This window comes from Lagopus leucura, unplaced genomic scaffold (genome assembly GCF_019238085.1).
Source record: "Lagopus leucura isolate 7727_CA_CO unplaced genomic scaffold, USGS_WTPT01 Super-Scaffold_100009, whole genome shotgun sequence".
Lineage (NCBI taxonomy): Eukaryota > Metazoa > Chordata > Aves > Galliformes > Phasianidae > Lagopus > Lagopus leucura.
Window position 1 is genome coordinate 12,002,973 of NW_024962266.1, and position 25,413 is coordinate 12,028,385.

Genomic DNA, 25,413 nt, shown 5'->3' on the forward strand with positions numbered 1-25,413 from the left:
TTCCTTGGTGAGGCTTTTAGAGGGAGGTGAGAAGTGGTAAAATGAAGACAAAAACAGAGCCTACAATTAAATTAACTTTTATATTTACCATATAGAAGAAAAAGATATTAAATGTTTGCTTTAATTACACCCTAATTTCAATGATGTAAATGTAATATAAGTACAGAATGTTCATCAGTAGCTCTCTCCCTCCAAATAAGACTTCAGTCCTGAAGTTTTGTCTAATGCTCCCTTTTAGGAGAATTATTCAGTGTTTGGGAAAAAAAAAAAAGTTGCTTTCTGACTACATCAGACACTATAAGGTTGTGAATATTCATTATTTTTTATTATGGAAACAAAACTTACTAGTTATCATATACATCAGGAAACCATTCCTTTTTTGAAGCTGTACACTGAATACTGAGTATGTGTTAAATTGTAAATTTTACATGGAATCTTTAATCAGTCCCCTGTTTTGCTGCTTAGGGAAATGGGGAAATGTTTGCTCTTATACACCTGTGAGTGAGGAAAAAGAGTTCAAACAGTTCAGTAGTTCAAATCTGCAGGCAATTAGATAGGAATCACAGGCTTGGGACAATTGATGCTACTGATGTGATACGATGTCGACGCATCTGCAGAGATAGTGTGCACAGATATGTAAAATAAACCTTTCATTCCCTGTGTAAAGAACTGATAGTCTAACTAGTGCTGTCTGGTCAGACCTTCAACAAAGGTTACAACTCAACTGCTGCCTAATTAACCTAGAAATGGAGAAAGTATTTACAAGTTGTCTAACACAGATTTGTTAATCCTACAACTACCTAAATCCGAAGATGTTTATGATAATTTTGCAAGCTAAAAAGAAAAGTGTTTTCTTTGCATAATCAACAATTCTGTTGACTTTTTTTTGCAGAACCTTTGAAATTCTGTGTAATGTGGTGCATTTAAATAATGTCAGCCTTATTTATTATATTTCTATAGTATTCTACTAGCCAGTTGAAACATTTTGTATTTCTGATCGACTTTTCTTTTCCGTGATGCGTGACTCTTCTTTTGTTTTCTTTTCTCCAGAACTATTATGGAGCTGCCAAAATGATTTTTTCTGACAATCCACTTGGTCTGACATGTGGAATGGTGTGTCCCACATCAGACCTTTGCGTTGGTGGCTGCAATTTGTATGCTACTGAGGAGGGGCCAATTAATATTGGTGGATTGCAGCAGTTTGCTACTGAGGTAGGTGGGACTTGCAAATGCCTGAAATACTTTGTATCTACCAAATAATATTGTCTAAGTGAATGTCTTTGTTAATGATTAAACAAAAAAAGTTGTATTAATAAAGACGTAGGAAGTTAAAATAATTATCCTTTATTTAACAGCACATTCAGAAGCTTAAAACTGCTTTTTTAATTGAACACTTTATGGGAACATAAGGAACATCAGATGTGAACAAGAAACATTAGAAGTTGAGTTACTTTATTTTAAATGGAAGATTTATATAAACCAGGTTAAAACATGGATTTTACTGAGGCAGGCTGCAATGGGAAAAAGATCAAATGTACCTGCATCTGTAGCTGCACACTTATTTACAGCATTTACAGCAGTATTTACAGCACTCTTCTGAGCATATGGTAATTCCTACAACAGAATTTAACTTCTTCTGACTGTAATAAACCCTTCTCTGTGAAGCCTCACATCTCTACAAGAATACTAGGTCTGGTGGTAAAGGGAGAACTGCTCTCCCACTACAAATTGGCAAGTATTATTTACTATCCAGAAGTACTTGGCTTTCTCATCCCCTTGATGAAAACTTTCATTTTGTTTTAATGTTGCATATAGATATGTTGCTTTGACATCTTTTCTTTTTGAGAGGTTTTTATTATTATTATGTATGTACAAAGCTTTGCTGTATGTAACTTAATGCATGTTTTTGAAAAGTCAAAAAAAAAAAAACAAAAACAATTTAAATGTTACCCCAAAATTGCTGTTTTCAATGAGGATCAATAGTAAAAAGAAATATCCATGCCCAAGTATTGGTTTCATTTACTTCTCAGAAAGGGGCATGTTTTAGTAATTTCAGATGCTGCTAGTAGTACAGACAAAACAAGGTGTCATTTATTTCTCCTTAACATGTATATGCAGTGTAATATGGTACATACTGACAAATTTGTGGCAGCTCCTGAAACTACTCTCTTGTCATTTCCCTCTCCCCCAAGTGCAGGACTAGTGTGCATTTGTATTTTCTTTTGGGCAAAGGAAAACTTTCAGATGATTTAGACATTTTACTGACCTGTTTTGCCAAAACTGCATAAATAAATTCAGGTTGGCCTGACATACATGTCTGAGTTCATCTACTTAGAAATATGTAGATGCACATGTATATACTTATATATTTATAAGTTAGTAAATGTAAATATGTATGGAGACTTTCAAGGCCAGGCTGGACCAGACACTGAGCAACCTGATCTAGCTGTGTGTGTCCCTGTTCATTGCAGAGGAGTTGGGCTAGATGACCTTTAAAGGTCCCTTCCTGCTCTAACGATTCTATGATTTTACAATTTTAGCCACAGAAGGTCGTTACTTGCTACTTGATGGTAAGATGCTTTTCAAAGTTTTCTGCTAGGAGAGCATGTGTTATTTATGCCTCTGTACAGATTTTAGTGCTTGAGATTTACATGAAGAAGGTGGAGGCAACATCTTGTTCTTTTGAAGGCATGGAGAGGTTGTATCTAACTGATGGCCTCATGTGGTACCTCTTCTGATCTGCCTGAAGTATCTTTGTGTAAAATTTCTCATTTGATCTCCGTGCAAGTGAGGAAGTCTACGTAATTGGCTATGTTAAAAAAAAAAAAAAAAAAGGAAAAAAAAAAAGGCATATGCATATATTGAAATAGCAGATTTTATACAATCCGTAACTAATGATTGTGCCCCTCTTCTGTATCTTGAGCCATTTGACTGGTTATTTTTACAAACATATAACAACATGACAGTCACCTTTACAAAGACTGCAAAAATGTCTTTGTAGGACAGACCAAAATAGAAATGTAAATTAATCTGGAAGTAACAGATGATACGTCTGTAAGAAGTTTTTTTATTCTTCTGTCATTTGTCGATTTCACACCCTCTTTTCGATGACTGTGGGTCGTGATTCACTGAGCAAATATTGCTACCTGATGCAGGTTTCTTTATCTATTTGTAGATCTTTCTTCTTACCAGGAGATTGTAAATCTTCTGGAGCATCTGTTAAACTTTTCTGTTAGCTGAACCTTCTGTAGCCTATGTTACTTAAGTACTTATCTACTTAAATGTGCATGGGATTTGAACATACAGAAGTAAGAATCAAAGCTCTTTTGATTTTGATTTCAAATCAAATCAGTATAGTTTGAATCAAAGCTCTCTTTTGCAAGAATGAGGCTGTAGACATTGAACTGCATTTTTCTACCTATATATTGAACACCTATGTATTGAATTTTATCAGTTAAGAGATTATTTTATCAATGCTTCTAATGGCTTTTATTCCATATATGTGAAAACTTAATGTTTTCTGAAAAGCAGAAAACTTATAAAGAAAAAAAAATAAACATTTGTCAAGTAGATAATAAATATAATACTGAAATATTACTGTTTAGGAAAGAAATGCAAGTAATATCTGGTAAAACTTGATTTGTGTTGCCTATTAAGCCCAATGCTATGATTAATAGAGAGGAATTATGGTTTGATAGATAATGCTAAATATCTACCATTTTTCTTCAAGAATCTTTAGAAATCTATTAAAAAAGCTCATTGCTAGCAAAATGATTGATATGAAATGGCGGAAAGGATGAATAGCTCAGAATGCATTTCCTCCTGATGCACCAAGTTTGTTTAAATGATATATCAGTGTCAACAGTTCTCGCAAAATAAAATCGGTGTACAGTTTTACTTAACACTCTAACACAAATAACATTTTAGTAAATTTTACTCTCCTTACTGTTTTTGTACTGTTATACATAGTGCCCTTATAGTTAGAAATAATAGGCAGTTACTTTAGTAGTAAATATTTTTTTAGCTTTCATTCAGTTAATTTTTACACTGAATATGTGCATAATTGCAGGAAATCCAATAGTGTGAGGGCTTCCATGAAGCAATTATTATTAAAATACAGATTTAAATACTCAAGAAAATCGTACTTGTAACTGCTAATACAGAAAATTTCCCAGATATGGTGAATGAAGCATGTTCATTGCTTTACCTATATGAGTAACTTAGCAAATTGTGTGATTTGGGTATGCAACATGTGGTACTGTTAATGAGAGCTGCATGATAATTCTCATGCACTGTGTAATAGTTTGTCCCACAGGGACTTATTTACTGAAAACTCCATTGTGCGTAAAGCCAATTTTAGTTTTTTTTTTTCCCTTGGAATTAGTCTGAGGATCTTAAACTTGCTGCATTACAAGAGAGCAATAATAAGAAGGCACAACTGCTAGCTAAGATGAAAGATAAAATTGCAGTAAAGCAGGAATATAGGTTTAAAATGGAAAATATATGGACACAACGTATGCCCCTTTGTGCTTCTGAACAATGACTGATCATCTGCTCGTACTGCAGATAAAACTCCCTAATTGTTAAATATTAGTCTTGCACATGGTGGAGCAAGAATCATGGCACCTTACACTCAAGTTTTTTCCTTCTACTCTTTCATATAGTTTTGTAACTATGTTAACCTCATTTTCAGAATAAATTATAATCCAGTCTGAAAAATTGTGAATTTTGACAATTAAATGTGGAAAGAGGAACAAACATACTAAAGGAAATGTCCTTTTATGTGTGATATAGCATGTGTATACTGGGAAGCAGTTACCACGGTAACTGTTGCATCTAGAGAATAACATGGAGTAAAAGCTCACTATTATAAATGATGAGTGTCAAGCGCAGGTTACACCTGCTGCTGCACAGGTCAAAATTATATTAATGTCTTTATCTGTCTCCTTTGCTTGAGTACTTAAGAATCAGGAAACATCTCTTTTTTTTTGGAACACAAGTTCAGAGAAAATATACTGAGACTGCAGTGACAATACGTGTGGGCATGAGTTATATGACTGTCAGTCCCACAAAATAAACTGAAATTACTGGTTACTGGAACACAAGTTTGTAAGACTGTTGAAGAAAAGGAAACATGGTCTATTGCATTCTGAAGTATTGTTACTAAGAAGCCTCAACATTTTGTTTTTCTGAATCTAAAGTGTCTCTCGTGTTTCTAGTTAATCATTCTGAAATGAGCAGCACAATCTAAATAGAAAATGTATTATTTTAATCTCTGCATACTCAATTTCAATACTAGATTGTTTAGCACTGTGAGACTCATACCAGCTACAGCTCTGGTAATTTGTTCCCCTTATGAGATGTGTTTTGGCTGTTGTTACAGCATAAAGCAATTGGAGAAGGAAATCTGATACTCTTTTTCTCCTGATGCCTTTACCTTTGGGGCACCTCAGCAGGGTGGTGGGCTTGAAGGGCTGTGCTGAGGGCCAACCCTTCCCTCACCCACTGCAGCTGAGGGGGCAGCGGCTGCCCAGAGGGAACACCCTGACAGTACCCATAGGCCCAGGGTCACTCTTAGTTGTACATTGACACCTTTAGCGATTCTTCATGTAAGTGAGATGAGGTGGTGGTTCTCCTGGAGCTCCAGCTGCTGGCTGGCTCTTGGCTGCTGCCATGCTGCACCCAGATGAATGATTCCTGACATGGCCGCAGGCCCCTCAGCACCGCCTGCAGAGGTGGGCGCGCTGCCCTGGCTGAGGAGAACTGCTCTGCAGAGCTGAGGCAGCAGAACAGACAGAAAGACAGCTCTGTTTCCTGGCATTAGCTTTTACTGTAGCATGTCTTTACGTTATTTCCTATTTTAAGTCAGATTGTAATCTATTATTATTTTGATGGAGAGTACATGATAGTTCAGGGATGAATCTGAGGTGTTTTGGCTTCCTATGCCGAGCATGGAAGACTTGCTGATGTTTGGGCAAGTTATATAAATTTTTCTACAGTATGCTATTAATTTGTTTTGTTTCTCTGAGAGAACTGGAAGGCAGATATGGGGTTGATGTCTGAGTCTTCTTGCTGGAAGGCTGAGCTTTAAAATTCAGTGTATAGACTCATTTTTCTGAATGATTTGATTGCAAAAAAAAAAAAATACAAACAAACAACAAGCTTCAAACAAAAATGAAATTGCATTTTTGAGAGAAAGTTGGGCAAGTGAGAAGAAAGGATTAGGATTTACTGACTGTAGGATAAAAAGAATTGGAGAGGGCAATTGCATGTAATGTGGTAATGAACACATACTAGCAAGACAGTTATTTCTGTACGCAAATGTACTGCACTGAAGAATTCAGTGATATTTAATTAGATGAATTACAGTGTAGTGAAACTTCACCATGAGGTGAGTAAAAGTCTTTTGAAATGCACTGAAGCAGTTTGCTATTTTCACACAGTTACCCTGCCAGCCTTAATATGCAAAACTGCCACTGAATTCCAGATGGCAAGATACTGCCACACAAGCTGGCTCTGCTGCATAAAGGCAATTTCAACCTATTGGCAAATAGGCAGAATTAAAGTTGAGCATTCGTCCTGAACTACTAGCATTTCCTGCATGAGTGCTTGGTTCTGAAGCCTAGCACTGTATTAGAGTACTACTGGGCCTTATTATAACATTCAGTTGTTAGGTATGACTGTTCAATAATAAATATAAAAATAATATCAACAATGAAAATTCAGTACAAAATTTATTAACTGTGTGCATATTCATAGTGATCAATGTGGACATTAAATATGCAAGTTATACAATTTGCATCACTGAGTAATCTTCTAAAACAACTGCATGAGACTTCAATGGAAATTTGGTATGATTCAAGCCTTTCCTATGTGAATGTAATGAAGCAGACATTTTATAAATATCCTATTGCATTCTTGTTATCACTGTCTAGTTTCACAGTATAATTTAAGCTTTTCAGCCTGTAAATTCCATTAATAACCACATTAAACCTTCCCATATTATATGAATTGTCAGGTTGAAATGACTCTTTTTTAAAAACAATTATCTGTCTCTTGTTTCTTGCAGTTTTTTAAAATGCTATGTCAATTTACTAATACTGGTGGAATTTGACACAAAGTTTAGTGGGGAGAAGAAACTAATGATTGGTTTACCTAGCATGGGTGCTCAAGTGCGCATGAAGAAAATGAACATTGATTCAAAACATAAATGAAAAATTCTATTCATGACAGGAATTGTCAAAGTTTAACTTGAAAGTTTAACTGCTTCCACGATTTTAAGGATAGTAAAAAAAAAAAACCTAGGTAAACTTAATGAATATCATATTTAAACTATTTAATAAGAAAAATAAAAATTTTATATTTTAAAGGGCTAGTTATTGCTTTTATAATGCACTCCTGCGTTGAAATAAGTGGGAAAAAGTCTGGTAGTATCCAAGGGCAGCCTTTGAAGTGTTTGTGATAGGACTCAAAATCCCAATGCAATGAACTCTTGTATCCTTCTGGTATAATATTGTGCTTCTGCTATAAAGATATACTCTTTGGGATCTGTATACTTTCACTAATACCTAAAATAAAATGAAGATGTTACTCTACTCTTCCATACTCCTGATCTTTAGTAGCCTATAAGGGCCATGGGTCTTTTCTGTACTTTTTGCAAGTTATACAAGGTAGAGACTCAATTCCTCCCCCGCTGATGTATGTACATACAGAGGATGGCGAAATCTTGCCAGAACACCTCTGCCTTATCCTCTTACCTTTATGGCTGTATGAAGAACTGATTTAGAACAAATCTGGAATAAAATGTGATGTTGCAGTAAGAATTTTGTGCAGAGAGAAATGGTCAGAGGCTGTTCCCAAGTACTTTTAGTAGTTAAGGTAGAATGGAGGAGATCATCTCTACTTAAGAGTTGAAAAATTGAGGCACTGAGGGAGCAGCCAAAATTTCAGGTATGTATACAACCGTTGGACGCTCAGTTATAATGATATTGGCTTGATATCTGAATTAGAGGGTCAGTTAATCTGAAATGTTAGAATCATGTAGGAGGACAAATCTACAGTAGTGGTTAACTGTGAAAATACAATGATGAAGACAAGAGACATTTTCTAATAAAAGTTCCAAGTTACCCGGTGATGTGTTGGTTGCCTGTCCTCTCAAACCATAAATAATTTTGCTGGATTACAGAGAATGTATCTGGAAGAAGCAGAGCCCCTTCAGTCGCAGGGCAAACCTTTTCATTATTCAAATAACATTATTTTAGTAGGTGAAAGAGTAGTCTGAACCTCTTCTGGAAGGAAATGTTTGATATTCTAGATGTTCTTTGCCATCTGGCTGACTTTGTGTTACTATGCTTTTGTTGTCAGACTCATCCCATCTTTTTTAAAGTTTAAGGTAGAGAAAGAGCTGACTTCAGACTGTTTTAAGGCAAGAAGAACCATGGAAGTACAAAACTAACTATAGCATTCCTCATAAATGCACACATTGTCAGATGATAGTCTTGATAATGTTTTATGAAGCATTCTGAAATATTACATCCATGTGACAGTACCAGTGGAAACTTCCTCCACGTTACTCAAAATTTTTAAGAGGGAGTATGAAGTATGTATGTAACCTTTGAATGTATTGCTTTTCAGGTGTTCAAAGCCATGAACATTCCTCAGATCAGAAACCCTTCCTTACCTTCTCCAGAAGATATGCCTGAAGCTTATCATGTGAAGATTGCGCTTCTTGGTGCAGGACCTGCAAGTTTAAGTTGTGCTTCTTTTTTGGCTCGATTGGGCTATTCAAACATCACCATATTTGAGAAGCAGGAGTATGTGGGTGGCTTAAGGTAATTAAAAAAAAGAAAAAAGAAAAAAAAAAACCACATTGAAAACAAGTACTTGTAGCTCTACCTAGTGAAATAATTAGTAGTTGTTTAAAATGCAAATGACTGAAATCAACCCCCTGCAATTCTTAACCTTCAACAAATTGTAAAGAACACAAAGGAGGGCACCTTTGCATTTTGCCTACATGGTAAGCACTTGGCTAATATTTGCATGATTCAGGTTCAGTATCACATCCTCTGTACTAGAAGATGAATTTTTACCACTTTAACAATAGTTGAAGTCATATCTTACAAGCTCATTGGAACTGCAAAATAAAAGAGAAAGTATTTCAGAAGCCATTGAGAAACCAATTCAAAATCAAAATTAAATTTTACACCTTGAAAATGGAGCCACTTATTTTTTATTCTGTAAACATGTTAAAAGTAGAAAGTAGGGTGATGCACTCACATTTCTCTCATTGCAGCATTACTGAAATCAATAGAGTTGACACTGTTAATGAATTTGATCCATAATGTCATACTGTCAAATACTTATTCAGAGCTCTGGAAGATAGAGAATCAATGCTGGAAAAGTTGAACTGATTACTTTTTTCACAGGGAGTTTCAAAAGTATTCTATGTAATTATCAAGGTTTTAATGCATGGGCATTTAACCATGTGAAGCTCTTTCACTTGAACTAGTTGCCATAAAATGATTTCATATTTAGTACATGAAATACCTATTCACCTGTTTGGTAGCAAATAATATTTCATGAATACTGGATTTAAAATCAGTTTTGTTACTGAAAAGTGATAGTGAATAATGAACTCTTTTTGAAAAATGAAATTTGATGGCAAGTTAGACTTGTGCTGACTCAAGAATAAAATGCAGTACTTTCTGCAATTCCCTGCTGCTTTCATATTTGAAGGAATGTTATATTAATTTTCACCTGTTCTTTGTTTTAATTTGAGTTTAAAATTGATCTTAATTTTTTGTCCTATTGAAAAAAGAACCTTCACCACTTTTTTTTGTTTTAGTGTTTTTATGGTCAAGCAGTGCATTTTGCTTTATCTTACTTTTAAGAACGTGTAGCAATCACCAATCAAATTTTATTTCCATTCATTGAAGAAAGTTTCACAACTTGGTTAAGGCATCAGCTTTACTCATCTTGATTTTAATATTGGAACAGAAAGGAGGCAGCAATCACCCATTGCTGGAATTGTATATCTTTACAGTAGATCTTTTAAGAAGCTTAGGTTAATGATGGGTATATTTTCAAGGCTTTGGAAATTGCAAATTACCAGCAAGATTGAATTAATTTTGTACTTGGAATTTTACTAGGGAAGAGCAGTGCTTGGTACTTCTAAAATTTGCTCTGCCTTTTTGAGTGTTTTTAACTAGGAAGTGCCTTTGTGTGTGTGTCTCTCAGATTATAGTTTTACAAATATTTCAATAAAGGAAAGTTGTTTAGTGATTTCAGTTTCAGTATTGTTGTATTTAAACCCAGTAAAACTCTGTAGTTGTTTGGACATGTCAGTTTTTCACATTTATAGGCAGATTTTCGTACATTTCATTACTTTGTGTAAAGTTTGTTTTAGAGAAGATATGAGCAGATCATACTCTTGTTTAGAGACAGTGAACAAACTTCACTATTCCTCCTAGTTAAGTCACTCACTTGCAACTTGAATAAGAAAATCCTGCTTTTGCTAGATTAGAAGGATGTCCTTTAGGCAAAAGCAACTTGTGATCTGTGAGAAATACCAAGTACCTGTCCAAGTTCCTCTAACTTATATGAAATTGCTGAAGAGATGAATTCATGGGACTATGTTCCCATCCAAGACTGTTGTTCTTCATCCTCCTGTACCTTTGCTTTTTTCTTCTATCTCTGCATTTTCACTGAAGAGATTGTCTGTTGGAAGAGATTGTATGTCGGTAATTCTGCTAAAAGTTGACTTTCATAAGAGGTTTTTTTAATTCATCATAAATGTGCATGCATGGGTCCCCACAGGATCATGCGTATTTGCATATACACATATAGGCATATTTCTGTGAACACTGTTGAGGTTTAACTTGGCAAGCAGCTAAACGACACCAGACACTATCAGGAAAAAAATAAAACCAACTCCAGTTTAAAACAGGACAGGCATAAATCTATACTCCATAGAATGAAACTGTAACTAAGTTTTTATTAAGAGCAAGAAAGCATTTACAAATTGTGACAGTGACATAATGCAGCCAGGTCTGTTTTGAGTTTTTTAAGAGTTATAGAAATGACAGGCCTTCAACAAAAGCACAGACAACTTGATAAAATACAACTTCCCTTTTTTTTTTTATTAGATTTTTTTAATTCAATCTCAATTGTATCATACTGATGCATTATTTTCCTCCTCAGAAAGCTTTTTTTGCTTACCATGACCTATCAAAGTTGCACTGTCATTTCATATCCATTATATTTGATATTTAGAGCATTTTTCTTTGCGCTTTAGTCAGAAGAGATGCAAGGTCGTCAACATTAGAAACAATAAGGAGGAACACCAATTTATCATCAAAATAATTGAAGTTGGTGAAACTAAGTAAATCCTTCTTGCCCATCAATGTTGGATCATAAAGGTGGGGTTGTCACTAGCAAGATGTAAAATAAGACTGAAACCTATCTCTTGTAACCATGCTTTGTTATTGAAATAATTGATCCATTAATTTGGCATCAGATTAAATCAAAGGTTTGAAATATCTCCGGAGAAAATTTAACTGTTCTCCATGTTCTGTCTTCCTATCTCCTTCAATCAAAAATATCTAAAATAGGTCTTCACTGTGTTTACCTATAACTTGCCTCCATAAGAGAAAACTGACATGCGCTTATGTGTCATTTCATTGGAGATAAAGATCTGTACCAAATATGAAGTTGGATTCTGTGTTGGTACAATTTTCCATTACTGGAGACCTATGGTGCTGGGACATTAAAGTCATTCCTAATCTTAATCAAGAGAAAAAAAGCCAACTACTAATAGATGCCAAATAATAAAAAAAAAAAAGACAAAAAAAAAAAAGCAAACAAAACAAGAAACTAAGAGCTGATAGAAAATTACTGACTTTGTATCTCCTGAAAGACTGTGGAAGTTATGAACTAGAAGTGGACGAGGGTACAGTTTTAAGTACCATTGCTCAAAATAACATATTGCTATTTTTAGGTAGGGGAAATTTGATTCTTTTTGAATAAATTCCTGAATGATTGCTAGGACCTCACTTTTCTAGCTACGAGACCTCGTCCTAGAAAGATAAGTTTATCTACTGCTAAATATGACTGGTGAACAAAAGGCGTGGAGCTGAAGCTGTTTTGTACCAGTGCTTAACGTTCATTAAGTAATGATCTACAAATGTGTGCAGTATTGACCTCAACTTACTTCTGATCTGGATTTTTAGTATTGTGTGAAAAGTGCTATTTTGTCACTCTAAAGATTTAAAAAAGCCAAGACTCAAAAACGTTTCCATTCAAATACCTCCGAATTAACTAAAGTATGTTATAGGTATTAATTTTTTAACAGCTAAAAAGCACTGCCACTCACCTTTCTTCCTTATAGCTGAAAGTATATCACAAGCTTGCTTTATTTATTTCAGCGCATCTGAAATCCCTCAGTTCAGATTGCCATACGATGTAGTGAATTTTGAAGCTGAACTTATGAAGGATCTCGGAGTGAAGGTAATGAAAAATATGTCCTGCCTATGTGTAGCTCAAAGAAAAAAAAAAAAAAGAACAAGGAGTCTGCCAAAGATTAACAGCAAAATGTCATGCACATTAGTAAAGAACAATTAAAAGCTGCACTAGACAGAGGCAGGAAGATGCTTCCTCTTGCTCAGGGCATTTGTCTGTCTCCCGTCTGAATGCCACTAGTTTAGAAAAGGGCAATCAATAGTTCTCATCTGACATGTCTGCATGTGATTAATTGTCTGTAAGAAACAAATTCCTAAATTGCTTTAGGGGTTCAATGTAGCTATTGGAATGATTTGATTTTTTTTTTTTTTTAATCAAGTTTTTTCATGCAAGTTTGGCACTACTTAAGACATTCATATTTTATACTTCTCCCTTCTCTTCTTTTCCCTCTTCCCAAGTTTTTTTTTTTTTTTTCCCTTAATGGCTTATAATACAGTCCTGTATATGAGTTGCTTTATTAATTTGATGCATTTTATTATAAAATTGTTAATGTGATCATTTATTATAAACAATAGCAGTCATTCAACTCTTTGGAAAGCAATTGCTGCACATTTTTTTAAATGAGTATTGTTTATAAATAGTGGGTATGTTACTCTATTGTTAATATATGTCTTGAGCTTAAACTTTAGTTGGTATGTATGAGGGCTCCTCATTCTAACAGGAGCACAGAATGCATCACTAAAACAAGTTTTACAGTAGCAGGAGGGGTAAAAACATTTTTAGCATAATAATACAGCATTCAGTCAAGCAAGAAAATATTGTAAAAATCTTCATATTGTAAAAGCTGTTCATATTGTAAAAACTGTTATCCCAAGACCTAAGTGAGAAACTCAGAAGTGCCCAGATCAGGTGTAAGGCAAAGCCTTAAATGCTACAGATCCATTTTCTCACTCTTCCTGGGTTACAAAGCAAATTTTAAAGGCTGACAGACTGGACATGTAGTTAGGAATTCTGTAAAAATCAAAGCAGTGAGAGTATTTTAAATGAACTTGCTGGGTATTGTTTCCTGGAAGCCTCTACAAAACTCAGATCCCCGGAGTGCTCTTCTATGACAAAGTCTCCTGCAGGTGAGCCATTGTGTCATCCTGATGTGCAAGTCCTTTATTGTTTTGAGATGCTGCAGAAAATGTCAGTATAAATTTACTTCCAAGCTCTGCCACTGGTTTGCAATTGACCCTTTTGCAAGCTGGTTAAGTACTTTAGCTTTATTCCTCTACAAGCTTGGAAATATTTTCTGGTGTTTATTTAAAGCATTTCAAATGAAAGTGCTCTATTGTCTAAATGCTCAACCGTGCTGTTTATTCAAGTAATTCTACTGAAATTAGTAAGAATTAGTCAGGTGAATAAGGATTAGAGAGCTGGGCCCTAGGAGTATTATGAATCCCTACATAAAACAATATTGCTATTTTAATTCCTTCATTAGATTTTCATAACATATGTACACAATAGGACAAAAAAAAAATATGTAATGACGATTTATGGAATGTGTTTTGTTGCCAGCGAGCTTGTAGCCTGTATTCTTGAAAGGATTACAACTGTACCTGGCTTTTTCAGTTCTGATAGAAAATAGTCCAGAAAAGGAAATAAGAGTCAGTGTTTTAGGTATTCTATGCTGTGTCTTATATCTGTCATTTTTCAGCTATGAGGAAAGCACATTTTCAAAAGTACACTAAATGGAATATAGGTAGATTCAGCATCAAACAAGATATGCAATGACATGAAGAACTGAACTCAGATCACAAAGCACAGTTCTTATACAATGGAGCTTGGCATTTTGATAAAGAGAATGCATAAGTGATTTATCAAAAATCTGGGGGAAGCATTCAAGTCAGAGAGTCTGAAGTTGGGAGATAGAGACACATAGCCATGTCAAAAAGCACGAAGTATCAGAAGAGGAATCACAAGCACTCAAAAGCCCTTGGTTTGACAGAAATGTACAGTAGGTTTGTGCATCTCTAATTGCATGTCATCCAACAGGTGACTGCTATAGTTGCCTCACTGAACACACAGCAAACACTCCTCCCCTTCATTCTCAAAACAGCTGTAGACCCACAACCACCTGTGCAGCGGCTGCTCAAGGCAAGGTTGCAGGTGGAAGGTTACTTTGCAGTTATTCAATAAATCAATGTCAGTGACTGCAGTCTAGGTATTGTTATTTGCTGAATTAGAATTAAACAATTGTCAATTCAAATCCAAACTGATTTCTTTTATAGTTTTGAAAATCTTTGTTACCTTACTGCACAGACTAGCTGGCATCATTGCTAGTAAGTAGGGAGTGCTGCAGTCTCCACAGAGTGTTCTTCAGACTTGTCCATCTCTGGCCCGGTTTTTCAGGTCTGAATCTGCAAAAATACAATTTATTTTGCCTAGTGTTTTCTCGGCGTAAAAGTGTTCTAGCTAGCTAGTGATCTCAGAGAAAAACTAAGGCTGTGAGCTTCCAAGGCACAACACAAAGAAACTCCTGATGCTGTATTCTGCATAAATGCTAAGTGTCTGATATTGTGTGGGGAAACACAGCTTGTTTTTCTGTTCAGAACCCTTGTTAACGCAGAATAGTGGTGCCTTTTATTTTCTTTACTTCTCTGTAAGCAACTCATACTCTTACTGCTGTTTTTGCAGTAACTTAAATTGTTTGGGTTTTTCGGTTGCTGTCTAGGGTGATTGTTCCATTTAGCACACACGTTCCCTAAGCTGGGTTCCTGCTTCAACATCATATTTCTTAAATTCTGATTTTCACTTAGAAATATTACCTTTTGTAGTCAACACTGAATAGAGTTATTTACAGCAGAAAACTGCCATTTTCAGCTTTACCTCGATATTGCATTCCATGCACAGATTTTGTTTGTTTAGATTGCTTTATTATCCCTTTTAGCTTTCGAAACCAAGCTAGCTTACATTGGCTGCATATGAAGGTGATTGAAAGTTATGTTTTGCCCAGATCTAGTTTGGGCCACTTAAATCAGAGCTGATCTGTCCTTTTGAGCCTGGCTTAGAGTAAAATAATAATAATAATAATAATAATAATAATAATAATAAAAATTATGTTGTTCACTGAAAGATTCTGTAAGATGTCAGTATTCAGGACATGGTAGAAATTATTTTGATATTATCAGATAAAAAGCAAATAATTTTAACTCTTCCAGATAATTTTTAGTAAAGGCCTTGCTGTTGATGGAATGACACTCCGTACCTTGAAAGAAAATGGCTATGAAGCAGTCTTCATTGGAATAGGTAAGAACAACTCAATTTCCTGTATTGTCCTCTTTAAACATTAAAACCAAAACTCTTTAAACTTTAAAACCAAGAGTAAATTAAGACTCATAATATGATGTTAGACTACTTCAATCTGATACATTAAGAAAACAATATATTGTGATTTATTTATCCTTTGAAGAAGCTAAAGCTGAGGGTTTAATATAGCACTTTGTTTTAATTTTCATATGGGCATGATAGATTTGTAAGTCAAGCATTTAGTAGAATGCCTTGTTTTTAATCTAAAGATTTCAAAAATAGATAAACAGAAAAATTTAATTATCTGTAATTTATTGTCTTATTGGCTTAAAAGTGATGTACAAGTTCAGTTTTCAATTTCTGTGAACAACTTACTATGCTCAAATAATTACTGAGTCTATATGGAAGGCAGTGATACCATGCTTGATTGCTTTTTCTTTCATTTATATAAAACATGTGGCATCTTCTACATATTTTATAGTGTAGCAAAATGTAATTATGGGATACTTTGACAAAATAAGCTGACTTTGAGTTATACTAAAACTGTCATGATAGGTCTGTCTTCTCTCATATGCTTAAAAATTCTCGCACCTGCCTCCTGTTTGAACCATTGTCTCTATTTAATGTTAGATTAGAATTGCTATCCATTTACAAGTATTTTGAAGTACAGCTGGACCTATCGCTACCATATGATAGGAATTTTGAGCAGGCATTGTCTGCAGTTGGTATGAGGCTTAATGCTCTTTATTGATCTAGACGTTGCCTAAGTGAACATAATAGGAAACAAGTTGTCCAACTGTTCCTCCTTCCTATTATTGATTACAGAGATGTAATTCTTAGTGCAGCGACAACTGTTGTTGTTTACCATCTGTGTATGTAGTATAAGCTTTGCAGGTCTATTCTGTCATGTGATCGCAGACTGTTGTAGTTTATTTAATCCTACATCCTCACATAGCTAGAGATTTATGTGAATGAATTTTTGTTGTGTGATGTTTTGACATAGTTGTATGCAAGGCAATGGACCCAGTATATCTTTATTGTTTTAATCTGTCTTTTAAACTGCTTTCTGAAGTTTCACCGATTACAGATTAATGAATGTTTGCTTTCTGAAGCAGATTTTGTAATCTCAGCATGATTTACCCATAATTTGTGACTCAGGCATTTAAAATGTTTGATTTAAAGGTTAGCAAGATAGATAAATGAGAATTTTGTGAGTAGGCTTGTACTGTATTATATATGTGGCTTTATTTTCTTAATAAAGTCATCCTAATATTCATTTCTAACCAGAAACTGTTTATGTAGGTATTGTGCCATGCAGATACTAAGCAAAGGGGCAGAGACAGAGCTTTAAACAAGAGAAGTTATCTGAAATATAATTCTCCTGTAAACCACTTGTTTACCAGAGTAATTAGTAAACAGAAGGTAAAAATGCTTTCTCTCTTTTTTTTTTTTTTTTTTTTTTTTCCTGCTGAAATATGTATATTTAGGACAATGCCACTGTGGACTTCCCTGAATCTTAAAAGTGACATAATTAAAGGATACTATTTACATAAAATAGAAGTTGCATATTTGGCTCTGAATGAATATGTAACTTGATGAATTATAAATGTAGTAGTTTTCAGCTTTCCCTAGTAGTGGAGGAGAGGAAAAAAAGGAATAGATGTGTGAAAGTCAAGGTGACTGAGTCAAGTGACCATACTGAGGATAAATGAATAATGAAGGATTTCTGTGGGAACAGATGCAGCAACTTCACTATTCTTTACTACAGTTATGTTTCTGCACTGTCAGAAAAAGCAACAACAATAATAATAAAAATAACAAAAGCACCTCTCCAAAACTCTAGCTATGCTGTGTGCATTGAAAATAAAGGAAATTAATGTGAAGGGGGAAAAAAGAAAAAAGAACAATCTTTTTTTTAATGAAATAAGAGCTGTGTGACTTGCGTGGCTTAAAACTCTACAGCCTGCTTTCCTGTGAAATATTTTCTTCTTTCTGTTGCTAATGCAATTTGGAAAGTGTCCTGAAGTCAATATATTTTCTCTTTGTCAAACTTGAAAAGCATAGAGTTCCCAAATAGTTTCCTAAAGGATATACATTAATAGCATTGCTCTAACATACTTAATAATATAAAGTTATACATAGTTTCATTGCCCTTGGTTATGGTGGCATTTGAGACTACAGTGGTGCTTATCTTGAGGTGAAAGTTTCTCTCTAGGATGTAGGTCTGAAGCTCAGAAAAATTTCATGTACTAGACCTGAAGAGGATCAGATGGCCATTGCATGCTACCAAACTTCTGGTGTCTCTGCTTGACAGTTATGCCTTATCTCTGCATAGTTTTATTCTGCACCATCTTAACTTTCTAAATGGGCTGCAGCTATGTGTATATAAGGTGATAGAGACTGATGTGGAGTTTGGAGTTACAAAGCTAGGTGACTAGCTGTGAGTAGAAGCTTTAATACTTAACTGGATAAGTGGTAATGCAAGAGATCAAGTCTAGGCAGCAGCACACTGGGAGCCATACGTAACAGAACCTGAGTTCTTGCCTTCAATCTCTTTTTTTTTTTTTTTTTTTTTTTTTTAACCTTACCTAAACTGTATTCCATCCAACTAGTTTTTAACAATGTACTTTTCTTAATTCCTAGAGGACCAATATGCTAATTCCCTCTTCCCTGTTGTGTGGGGACTGTTGAGTCATGCCTGAACCACTGGTTCAGCACATGGGGAAAGGACCCAGTCAGCCCTGGGAGCACAGGTGAAGGCAATTCACCTATGTGACCAGAAGGGTTGGAGCCTGGCTGCACCTCTCTTAAACCTCATTGAAGGGCTGACTGCCACTGGAGAAGGATCTCTTTCTGAAGATCCCTCCTTGGTAAAGCATTCCCCTGTTAACCTGGAATCTTCTGATACAGGTGAGCAACCTTCTTCCCTTCCTTTATAGTACCTTTCTATTGTGCCAGTACATCACACCTTTGTTGTAATGCCCTTTCCATGGTATTGATCTGTCCAATTGCTACATCTGTCTATCATCTACTCTTGTATTCTCTCAGTTCCTCTTGTACAAAGGCATGTATTTTAAAAACATCTGGCAGCAGACGTTATCTTGTTTCTTATACAATAACTGAAGAGTGATAAGAGATTATTAAATCAAAGTCCTTAAATTATCTTTTTACAACTCAGTTCATCTTCCTGTTATGTCTTTCGGTATTCTGTCGTTATTCATAATCACTAACTGAGGGTAAGTGTGTATTTCAGGGTTAAACCTAAATTTAAAACCCACCAAACTGCATGTATGCTTCTCACTTAGCTATCAGAGCAAATGTGGAATTACTGTATTTTTACTACTCACCTTCTTGAAGTTCAGCTATGTTGTTTGCAAAACAGGTTTCTGTGACTCTCCTTTAAGACACCACAAAGCATTTTGTGAAATGTTTGTACAGTTATTTAACTGAATGAACATGAGTAACCTAAACCTTTGGATGTGTTGAAGAATGTCTGATGTAACTTTCAAAACGAATACGTAGAAATTATATCACTATAAAGATACTCTCTACATACTTTTACACAAACCTGTGTACGTATTCTGTAGCGTTTTGTCATAATGTAGTGATTTTATGTAATGTTTATATTCTCTCTTTATGGAGATAAAATTATCTTCAAGGATTTTTTTAAAATTATGTAAAATATATTTAAAAAGCTGTAAGTGTTTAACTTAGACACAAGTGTCTGTAGGCTTGCAAGTAAACAGGAAGCCCTACCTAACTTTCTAATTAATTTTTTATTATAGTGTGAATTGCAACTAGTAACAAGTCTGTCTTGTTTCTTCCTCCATCTTGTCAATTTGGATTGCTGTAGTCAGTTCTATTGTTAGGATATTAAGAAATTTTACTAAATGTTGCAGAATTGTAGCTTTCATGAGCGTATAGATTAAATTCAAGAGACTTACTGGGTTGTATCCTAAATTATATCTCCTACTTGCAAGGGTTAAAGCTATAAATAAATAAATCCCTTGTGGAAAGAACCTTTGTGATAATTGCAGTCATTCATAGTTAATTAACATAGCATTCAAACAATAATATAATCAGATGATTTCATTGATTGGAATGAAATTGCGCGCGCACACACACAAATTAAAAGTCAAGCAATGATGTACCTTGTTTTTAATAATAATAAAAAAAAAGACTTCTGAGATTGATTTACTGCCTCTTCCCCAAAAAAGTAAGTAATTTCTTCATGCCTGTTATTATCTTCTGATTAACTATGCAGTGCCACCTGGTGTGCAGATGGGAAGAATATTACACATCAAGAGCTCTGTTCACACCCACCCACACAGATATAAACCTACGTGGCAAAAAGTGAACAGATGTTCATTTTGCTTGTGCTATAGGAAAAAATTGTGCATCGTATTCCTGATTCATAAACTAAATTTGGAGAACATGAAATCTGTGTACGGGGCCCATAGGCCCATGGCCAACACAGATGTTTATGGGAGAAATATATTCAAAACGGTTCTCATTTCAGGTTATGAATAGAATTTTGTTTGTTTCTCTGTTTTTTGTTTTACCTTATATTCATGAGTCTTTTTTTCAGTTATCAACTCCAAAGGGTAAAGTTTAGAAACTGTATCTAGCATTTATTTGTTGATTGTATTTCAAAATTGTTTTCTCTTAGAATGTAAGAGACCCCCAAAATTATGATTTTAGACCTCTTTGCAAAGCAGTAATGTAGGAAGTCACAAAACGTAATGCATGTTATTTAAAGATGTATCTGTAGTACAGAGAATTGCACAGCCTTAGCATTCTAGGATTTTTGGTTATATTATCTTTGGTGTTGATTATTATTATTTTATAATTTCAGAAGTATTTTGTTGCTTTGGAGGTAATGCAGTTTTTGCTGTGAGAAAACCAAACCCCAAAGACCAAATACAGCAAGCAGGGGAGAAAAATATGTTGGAGGTTGTGCTGATGGTTTTTGATTTTAAGATCAATGGTAAAGATGGTCATTGCTTCAGAATATTTCTACAGCAGTTTCTCACTCAGTGTTTAAATGGTGAGAAATTGGCCTTACAGACCTTACTATCCGTATTCAGTAAAAGATAAAACAGGCTGCAGAACCAAGCTAAACTCTTAAAGTTACATTTTTACACAATCATTAAGGTTGTGAATGAACCCCTAAGATGATCTAGTTCAACCATTCAGCTGCCTCCAATATTGTCCACTAAACCATGTCCTTAATAATACGTCTGCCTTTCCTTAAACAGCTCCAGGGGCAGTGAGTCCACTACCTCCCTGGGCAGCCTGTTCCAGTGCCTAATCACTGTTCTGGGGAAGAAATTCTTCCTAATATCCAATCTGAACCTCCCCTAGTGTGCAGTGTAAGGCTGTTCCCTCATCCTATTGCTAGTTACCCAGGAGATGGGACCAACCCCTATCTCGCTACAACCTCCTTTCAAGTAGTGAGAAAAGCAAATACTCAAATCTATTTAACTGCAAAAAGCAGTGAGACTTCATTATTTGCTATAAGAACGAAGTCATTAAGTTGAGTCATGAAGTCATAGTGAATTTTGAACTGTTTGAAGAGCAATGGTGCAAAGATAGCAGTGGCAGGATCTGGGCAAACCCAATTCCAAATATTTTAATACTACCACAAAGTAAGGAGAGTAAATTATAAGATGAAGAAATTTAATTATTTTTTTTTCAATGAAGAATGTGAGACTAATGATATATGCATTTGCAGCTTAGTGGAAAACAGGATCAGAGCTGCACACTGAACTACAACTGTATGAAACAAATTCTGAAGGAAGAAGGTCTGCGTAAGACTGTGAAGTCTTTGTAGTCCATCTCCTGCAGAACCCTGGCTGGTGGCTCACAGATTTGGAGAATGCATGCATTTTTCTCTAATGCTGCAATTCCTAATAGGTTTTCGTATCTCATGGAAAGAGTATTACAAGTGAATTGCACCATAAATCATTTCTAATACAAAAGTTATTATCAATATTAGTGTTGTTCCCATCTTCTGTAACTTTTGGCTCTAAAAAGATTATTAAAATACAAAACGAATATAGTCACATTAGAAAAGGAAATCTGTGAAAGAACCTGTTCTTACATGCTTATAACAGATGTTTGAACATGCTTCTATTCCCAGTGCACCATCTTTCCTGGAGTCCAATGATGTACATACATCCAAGAATTTTTATGCTTGAGGCATCTTTTTCTACTGTTGGCATTTGTAGTAATCTGTTCTTCCAGTTCTGTGGTCTTTACTGCTGCTCTGGTTATTGGTGGAATGTTCCTAATAGACATCGGAAGCAGTAGGCAGTTGAAAGCTTTTAGGGCTCAGATGCACACAAAAGCTTATTTATTATTAATAATCTTAGGAAACTTTCAAAAAAATACTAATAATCTACCCTTGGGCATCCTTAATTTATTCACTTGCAAATTACGCAGATTTTCATGCTCTTATTTGCTTATCTTTCCCACCGAAGAAAACTACTTAGCATAACAATCTCTGCTGCACATGTTTTACAAAACTCTCTCCTGTCTCCTCCTAAGATGTCAGACTGTTTCCCTAAAGAAATGCTCATCTAAATATGACAAAATCAATTTTGTACATATTGTTTTGAGTAGTTAATTTTTAACTATATGGATTAATTGCGATTATTTAGTAGTTTTGCGCAATTTAGTCAAGCAGCTATTTCTGTGCATTTCTATATGCATAAAAAATTGCTGAAGAAGAACAGGGATGTTAGATACTCTGTTTTTGTATTCTTGATATTATACCTGCCATTGCTTCATATATGAAGAGAAATCTTTGCTTATCTGTTCTTTCCAAAAGTTGATTCTGAAAGTTGATGTGGGCAATACAGTTACTTGTACATCTAAATGATAGGAGTATTAGTTATGCTGCCGTCTTTCTATTTCCACTTTTGTTTCCAGACAAAGAATTAATGACCAAAATACAACCTAGATGTCACTTGATACATCCCCATTTAGTATGATTGAGCTTTCTTATCCTGGAAGGAATATGTATTTGGTCCAATAGAAATGTAAGCAGACATCTTGTGAAATGTTGTTCTTTGCATTGTGTGAGGAGTGACATAATACAAAATTTAAACAATGAGTTCAGAAATCCTTTAACTTCATTTTGTTTAGGCTAGATAAATCTTGCGATCTTAGCATTTACTTGTAGGATTGTACTGAAGTAGGAAGCGTATCAGTCCCGCTTGTTTAATTGATGAAAAAATGGCAAGCACTTCTTGATGTTAACGAATAAGGTTTTAAGCAGCTTTCGTGTACACCATTATACCTCAACTGTACTCTTTCTGTATTCACATTCTTTTTTCTGTCCATTCACAAGTGGTGCTCATTGGATTGAAATGACAAGTTTAGATGAAACTTGGGTTTGTGGTAGCACTTGGTGTACTTTTAGAAACTATCACGGGAAGCCACCTTGCTCTACCACTTCTTTGCTATGGGCAACTGATTCCTAGGCATCCATCCCTGGGCATGGGTGGGGCACACAACTTCCATCTTGCACTTTTCACTCATCTGCTTCTGTTTTTATCACCTTTTGCTAGCAAACCTTTGCTGGTACAGAGACAATTTGGTATAATTAAGGCAGTTAAATTGTTTCAGGGCAATTTCCTGACACGGTGTGTTTGAGGTCCCTTTTGGTCCTTCAGTTGGGGTATTCCCTAGTGATTCTGTTTGGATGGGATTCACAGGGCAGCCTGTGACCTGTAGCTTCCTTCACCTCAGTCTGGGTTAGTGGGAATCCTTCTGTCCTTCAAAATCATCACATAAGAAGCCATAAGTATTTGTAATTTTTTAAAAATACTATTTCAGTGTTGCTACCATGTAATAGCTTCTACCACTATGGGAAAGAACATCCATTACCTGCCAGCATTGTATGTTATCACTTTGGTTTTAATGGGATGGAAACTTTTAATGGTAACAAATATCTGGAAATAAAGTTTTAAATGTTCAGTGAAGAAAATAATCTTAATTGAAGCTATGCAAGAGTTTTTGTTGCTGTCTCCTGAATTTTGAGTGGATAGGGATCACTTCTTGCTCTTCTATATGTCAGCCATATAATTGTTTTTACTGTGAAATTAAAATTAAAAGACACTGTGAAATATGTATGTTAATAATGAATACTAATACTTTGTATGTAATTAGGATAGCACATGTAACTACTGTAGTGTCACCTTGCAAGTCTTCTAAAAGCAAGTTTAATGTATGTAAATATTTCTCTGGGTTTGGGTAACATGCTGGGGTATTGTGTAGTGTTAAGACCAAATTTGACATCCCTTTTCTGTAAGTCACGTAGTCCTTTGTGCACTTTTTATAGTTAAACTTACAGTAAACTATATTTATGAAATGTTTACAAGATTAGAAGACATAAATAAGCATACTAAATATTCAGAGTGTTCAGATAATGCTAATTTAAATTACATGTTTATCTAACAAGGGAAATATTTTCCCAACATTGTCCTCGACAGTATTTTCATTCACAAGCAATCCTTTGGCTATTGTTCATTCATTTGCGCTAGAAATGTAGAAAGATGAATATGAACCATTAGAGAAAGCAAAAATGCATTTCAACAGACAGTAAGACAGATCAACATTCCCTCTAATGATCTTTGGTGATTAGTTTCATAGGAAGAAATAACTGGTAATGAGAATTTAGAGATCAACATGTTTCAGTCAATTCATCTTTAATGGTAGTACTGCCACTATGCCAGTTGTTACCAGTTACTTAGAAAGTAGGAAATTTTGGTGTATTGCTACATTTCTAAGAGTTGTCAAGGTTTTGTTTGTTGCTGTTTCATTAATGCAATGGCAAACAGTGTAACTCACTGCTAATTTCTTAAGATTTTCTTGTTAGCAACAATTCATTGTTGTTTTTTTGACTAATGATGGCTGTTTACTTGAATATAATGTGCATTTTTAAAAAGATTCCAACAATTAATAGGTAGTGAAATTTAAGTGCCTGGTTGTTATGTAAATTTAGGTGACATCATTAGCCATCATCAAAGACCATTTCTCAATAACATAATGTATTGCTTTTTCTCAAATTATTGTATTTTTCATGAGAACAGAACATGTCTTACAACAGAAAGTTATTCTAATTTTATAGTTAGTATATTGCATAGTCTTTAGGCACTGTAAATCACTGCAATTCATTATATCAATTTACAAGTGACTTAGGCATGATTGCTTTTCTATTCACTGCCAGACAGGCTTGATGCCCTATTATGGACTAATACAAATCTTTTGTATAAGAGAAATGATAGTTAAATTTTTAATCTGAAAGAAGGTTTCTTAGCATTTCGAGAGCTCAGTAAGAATTGCTTTAAAAACAAAGCAAAATGCTCCTAAGAAGTGTTTACATACTTGGTCAACCAAAGAACAGCTGTTTACATTTGTAGGTTGCTTTTAGCTCTTCAGCTTGATGCTTTGCAGCTGTACTGTAGAAGAAATCATTGGTAGCTAAGTTAAAATGGAAAGTCCAAATTGTGACGCATTGTGATGCTTGCTCTGAAAAGATTTTAGACTGCTTATTGTGTTTTCATCCTGCCCTGAGTGAGGTTGCTATTTCCATGTGTGGCTCAGGATGGCCTTGGGAGCTGACAGAACTCTTCCAGCATGGGTACTCAGTGCCAGCAG

At 34.9% G+C, this 25,413-nt stretch overlaps 1 protein-coding gene across 2 annotated transcripts in view; it reads left to right on the plus strand.

Moving 5' to 3' along the window:
* Positions 1-25,413, plus strand: part of DPYD (dihydropyrimidine dehydrogenase) — a 316,371-nt gene that overhangs the window by 87,178 nt on the left and 203,780 nt on the right. For both annotated transcript variants that reach the window (XM_042873805.1, XM_042873806.1), the window contains exons 5-8: positions 1,051-1,212; positions 8,635-8,831; positions 12,423-12,504; positions 15,660-15,747. In XM_042873805.1, coding sequence (XP_042729739.1) covers positions 1,051-1,212; positions 8,635-8,831; positions 12,423-12,504; positions 15,660-15,747 — 529 coding nt within the window. The remainder of the gene's footprint in view (positions 1-1,050; positions 1,213-8,634; positions 8,832-12,422; positions 12,505-15,659; positions 15,748-25,413) is intronic.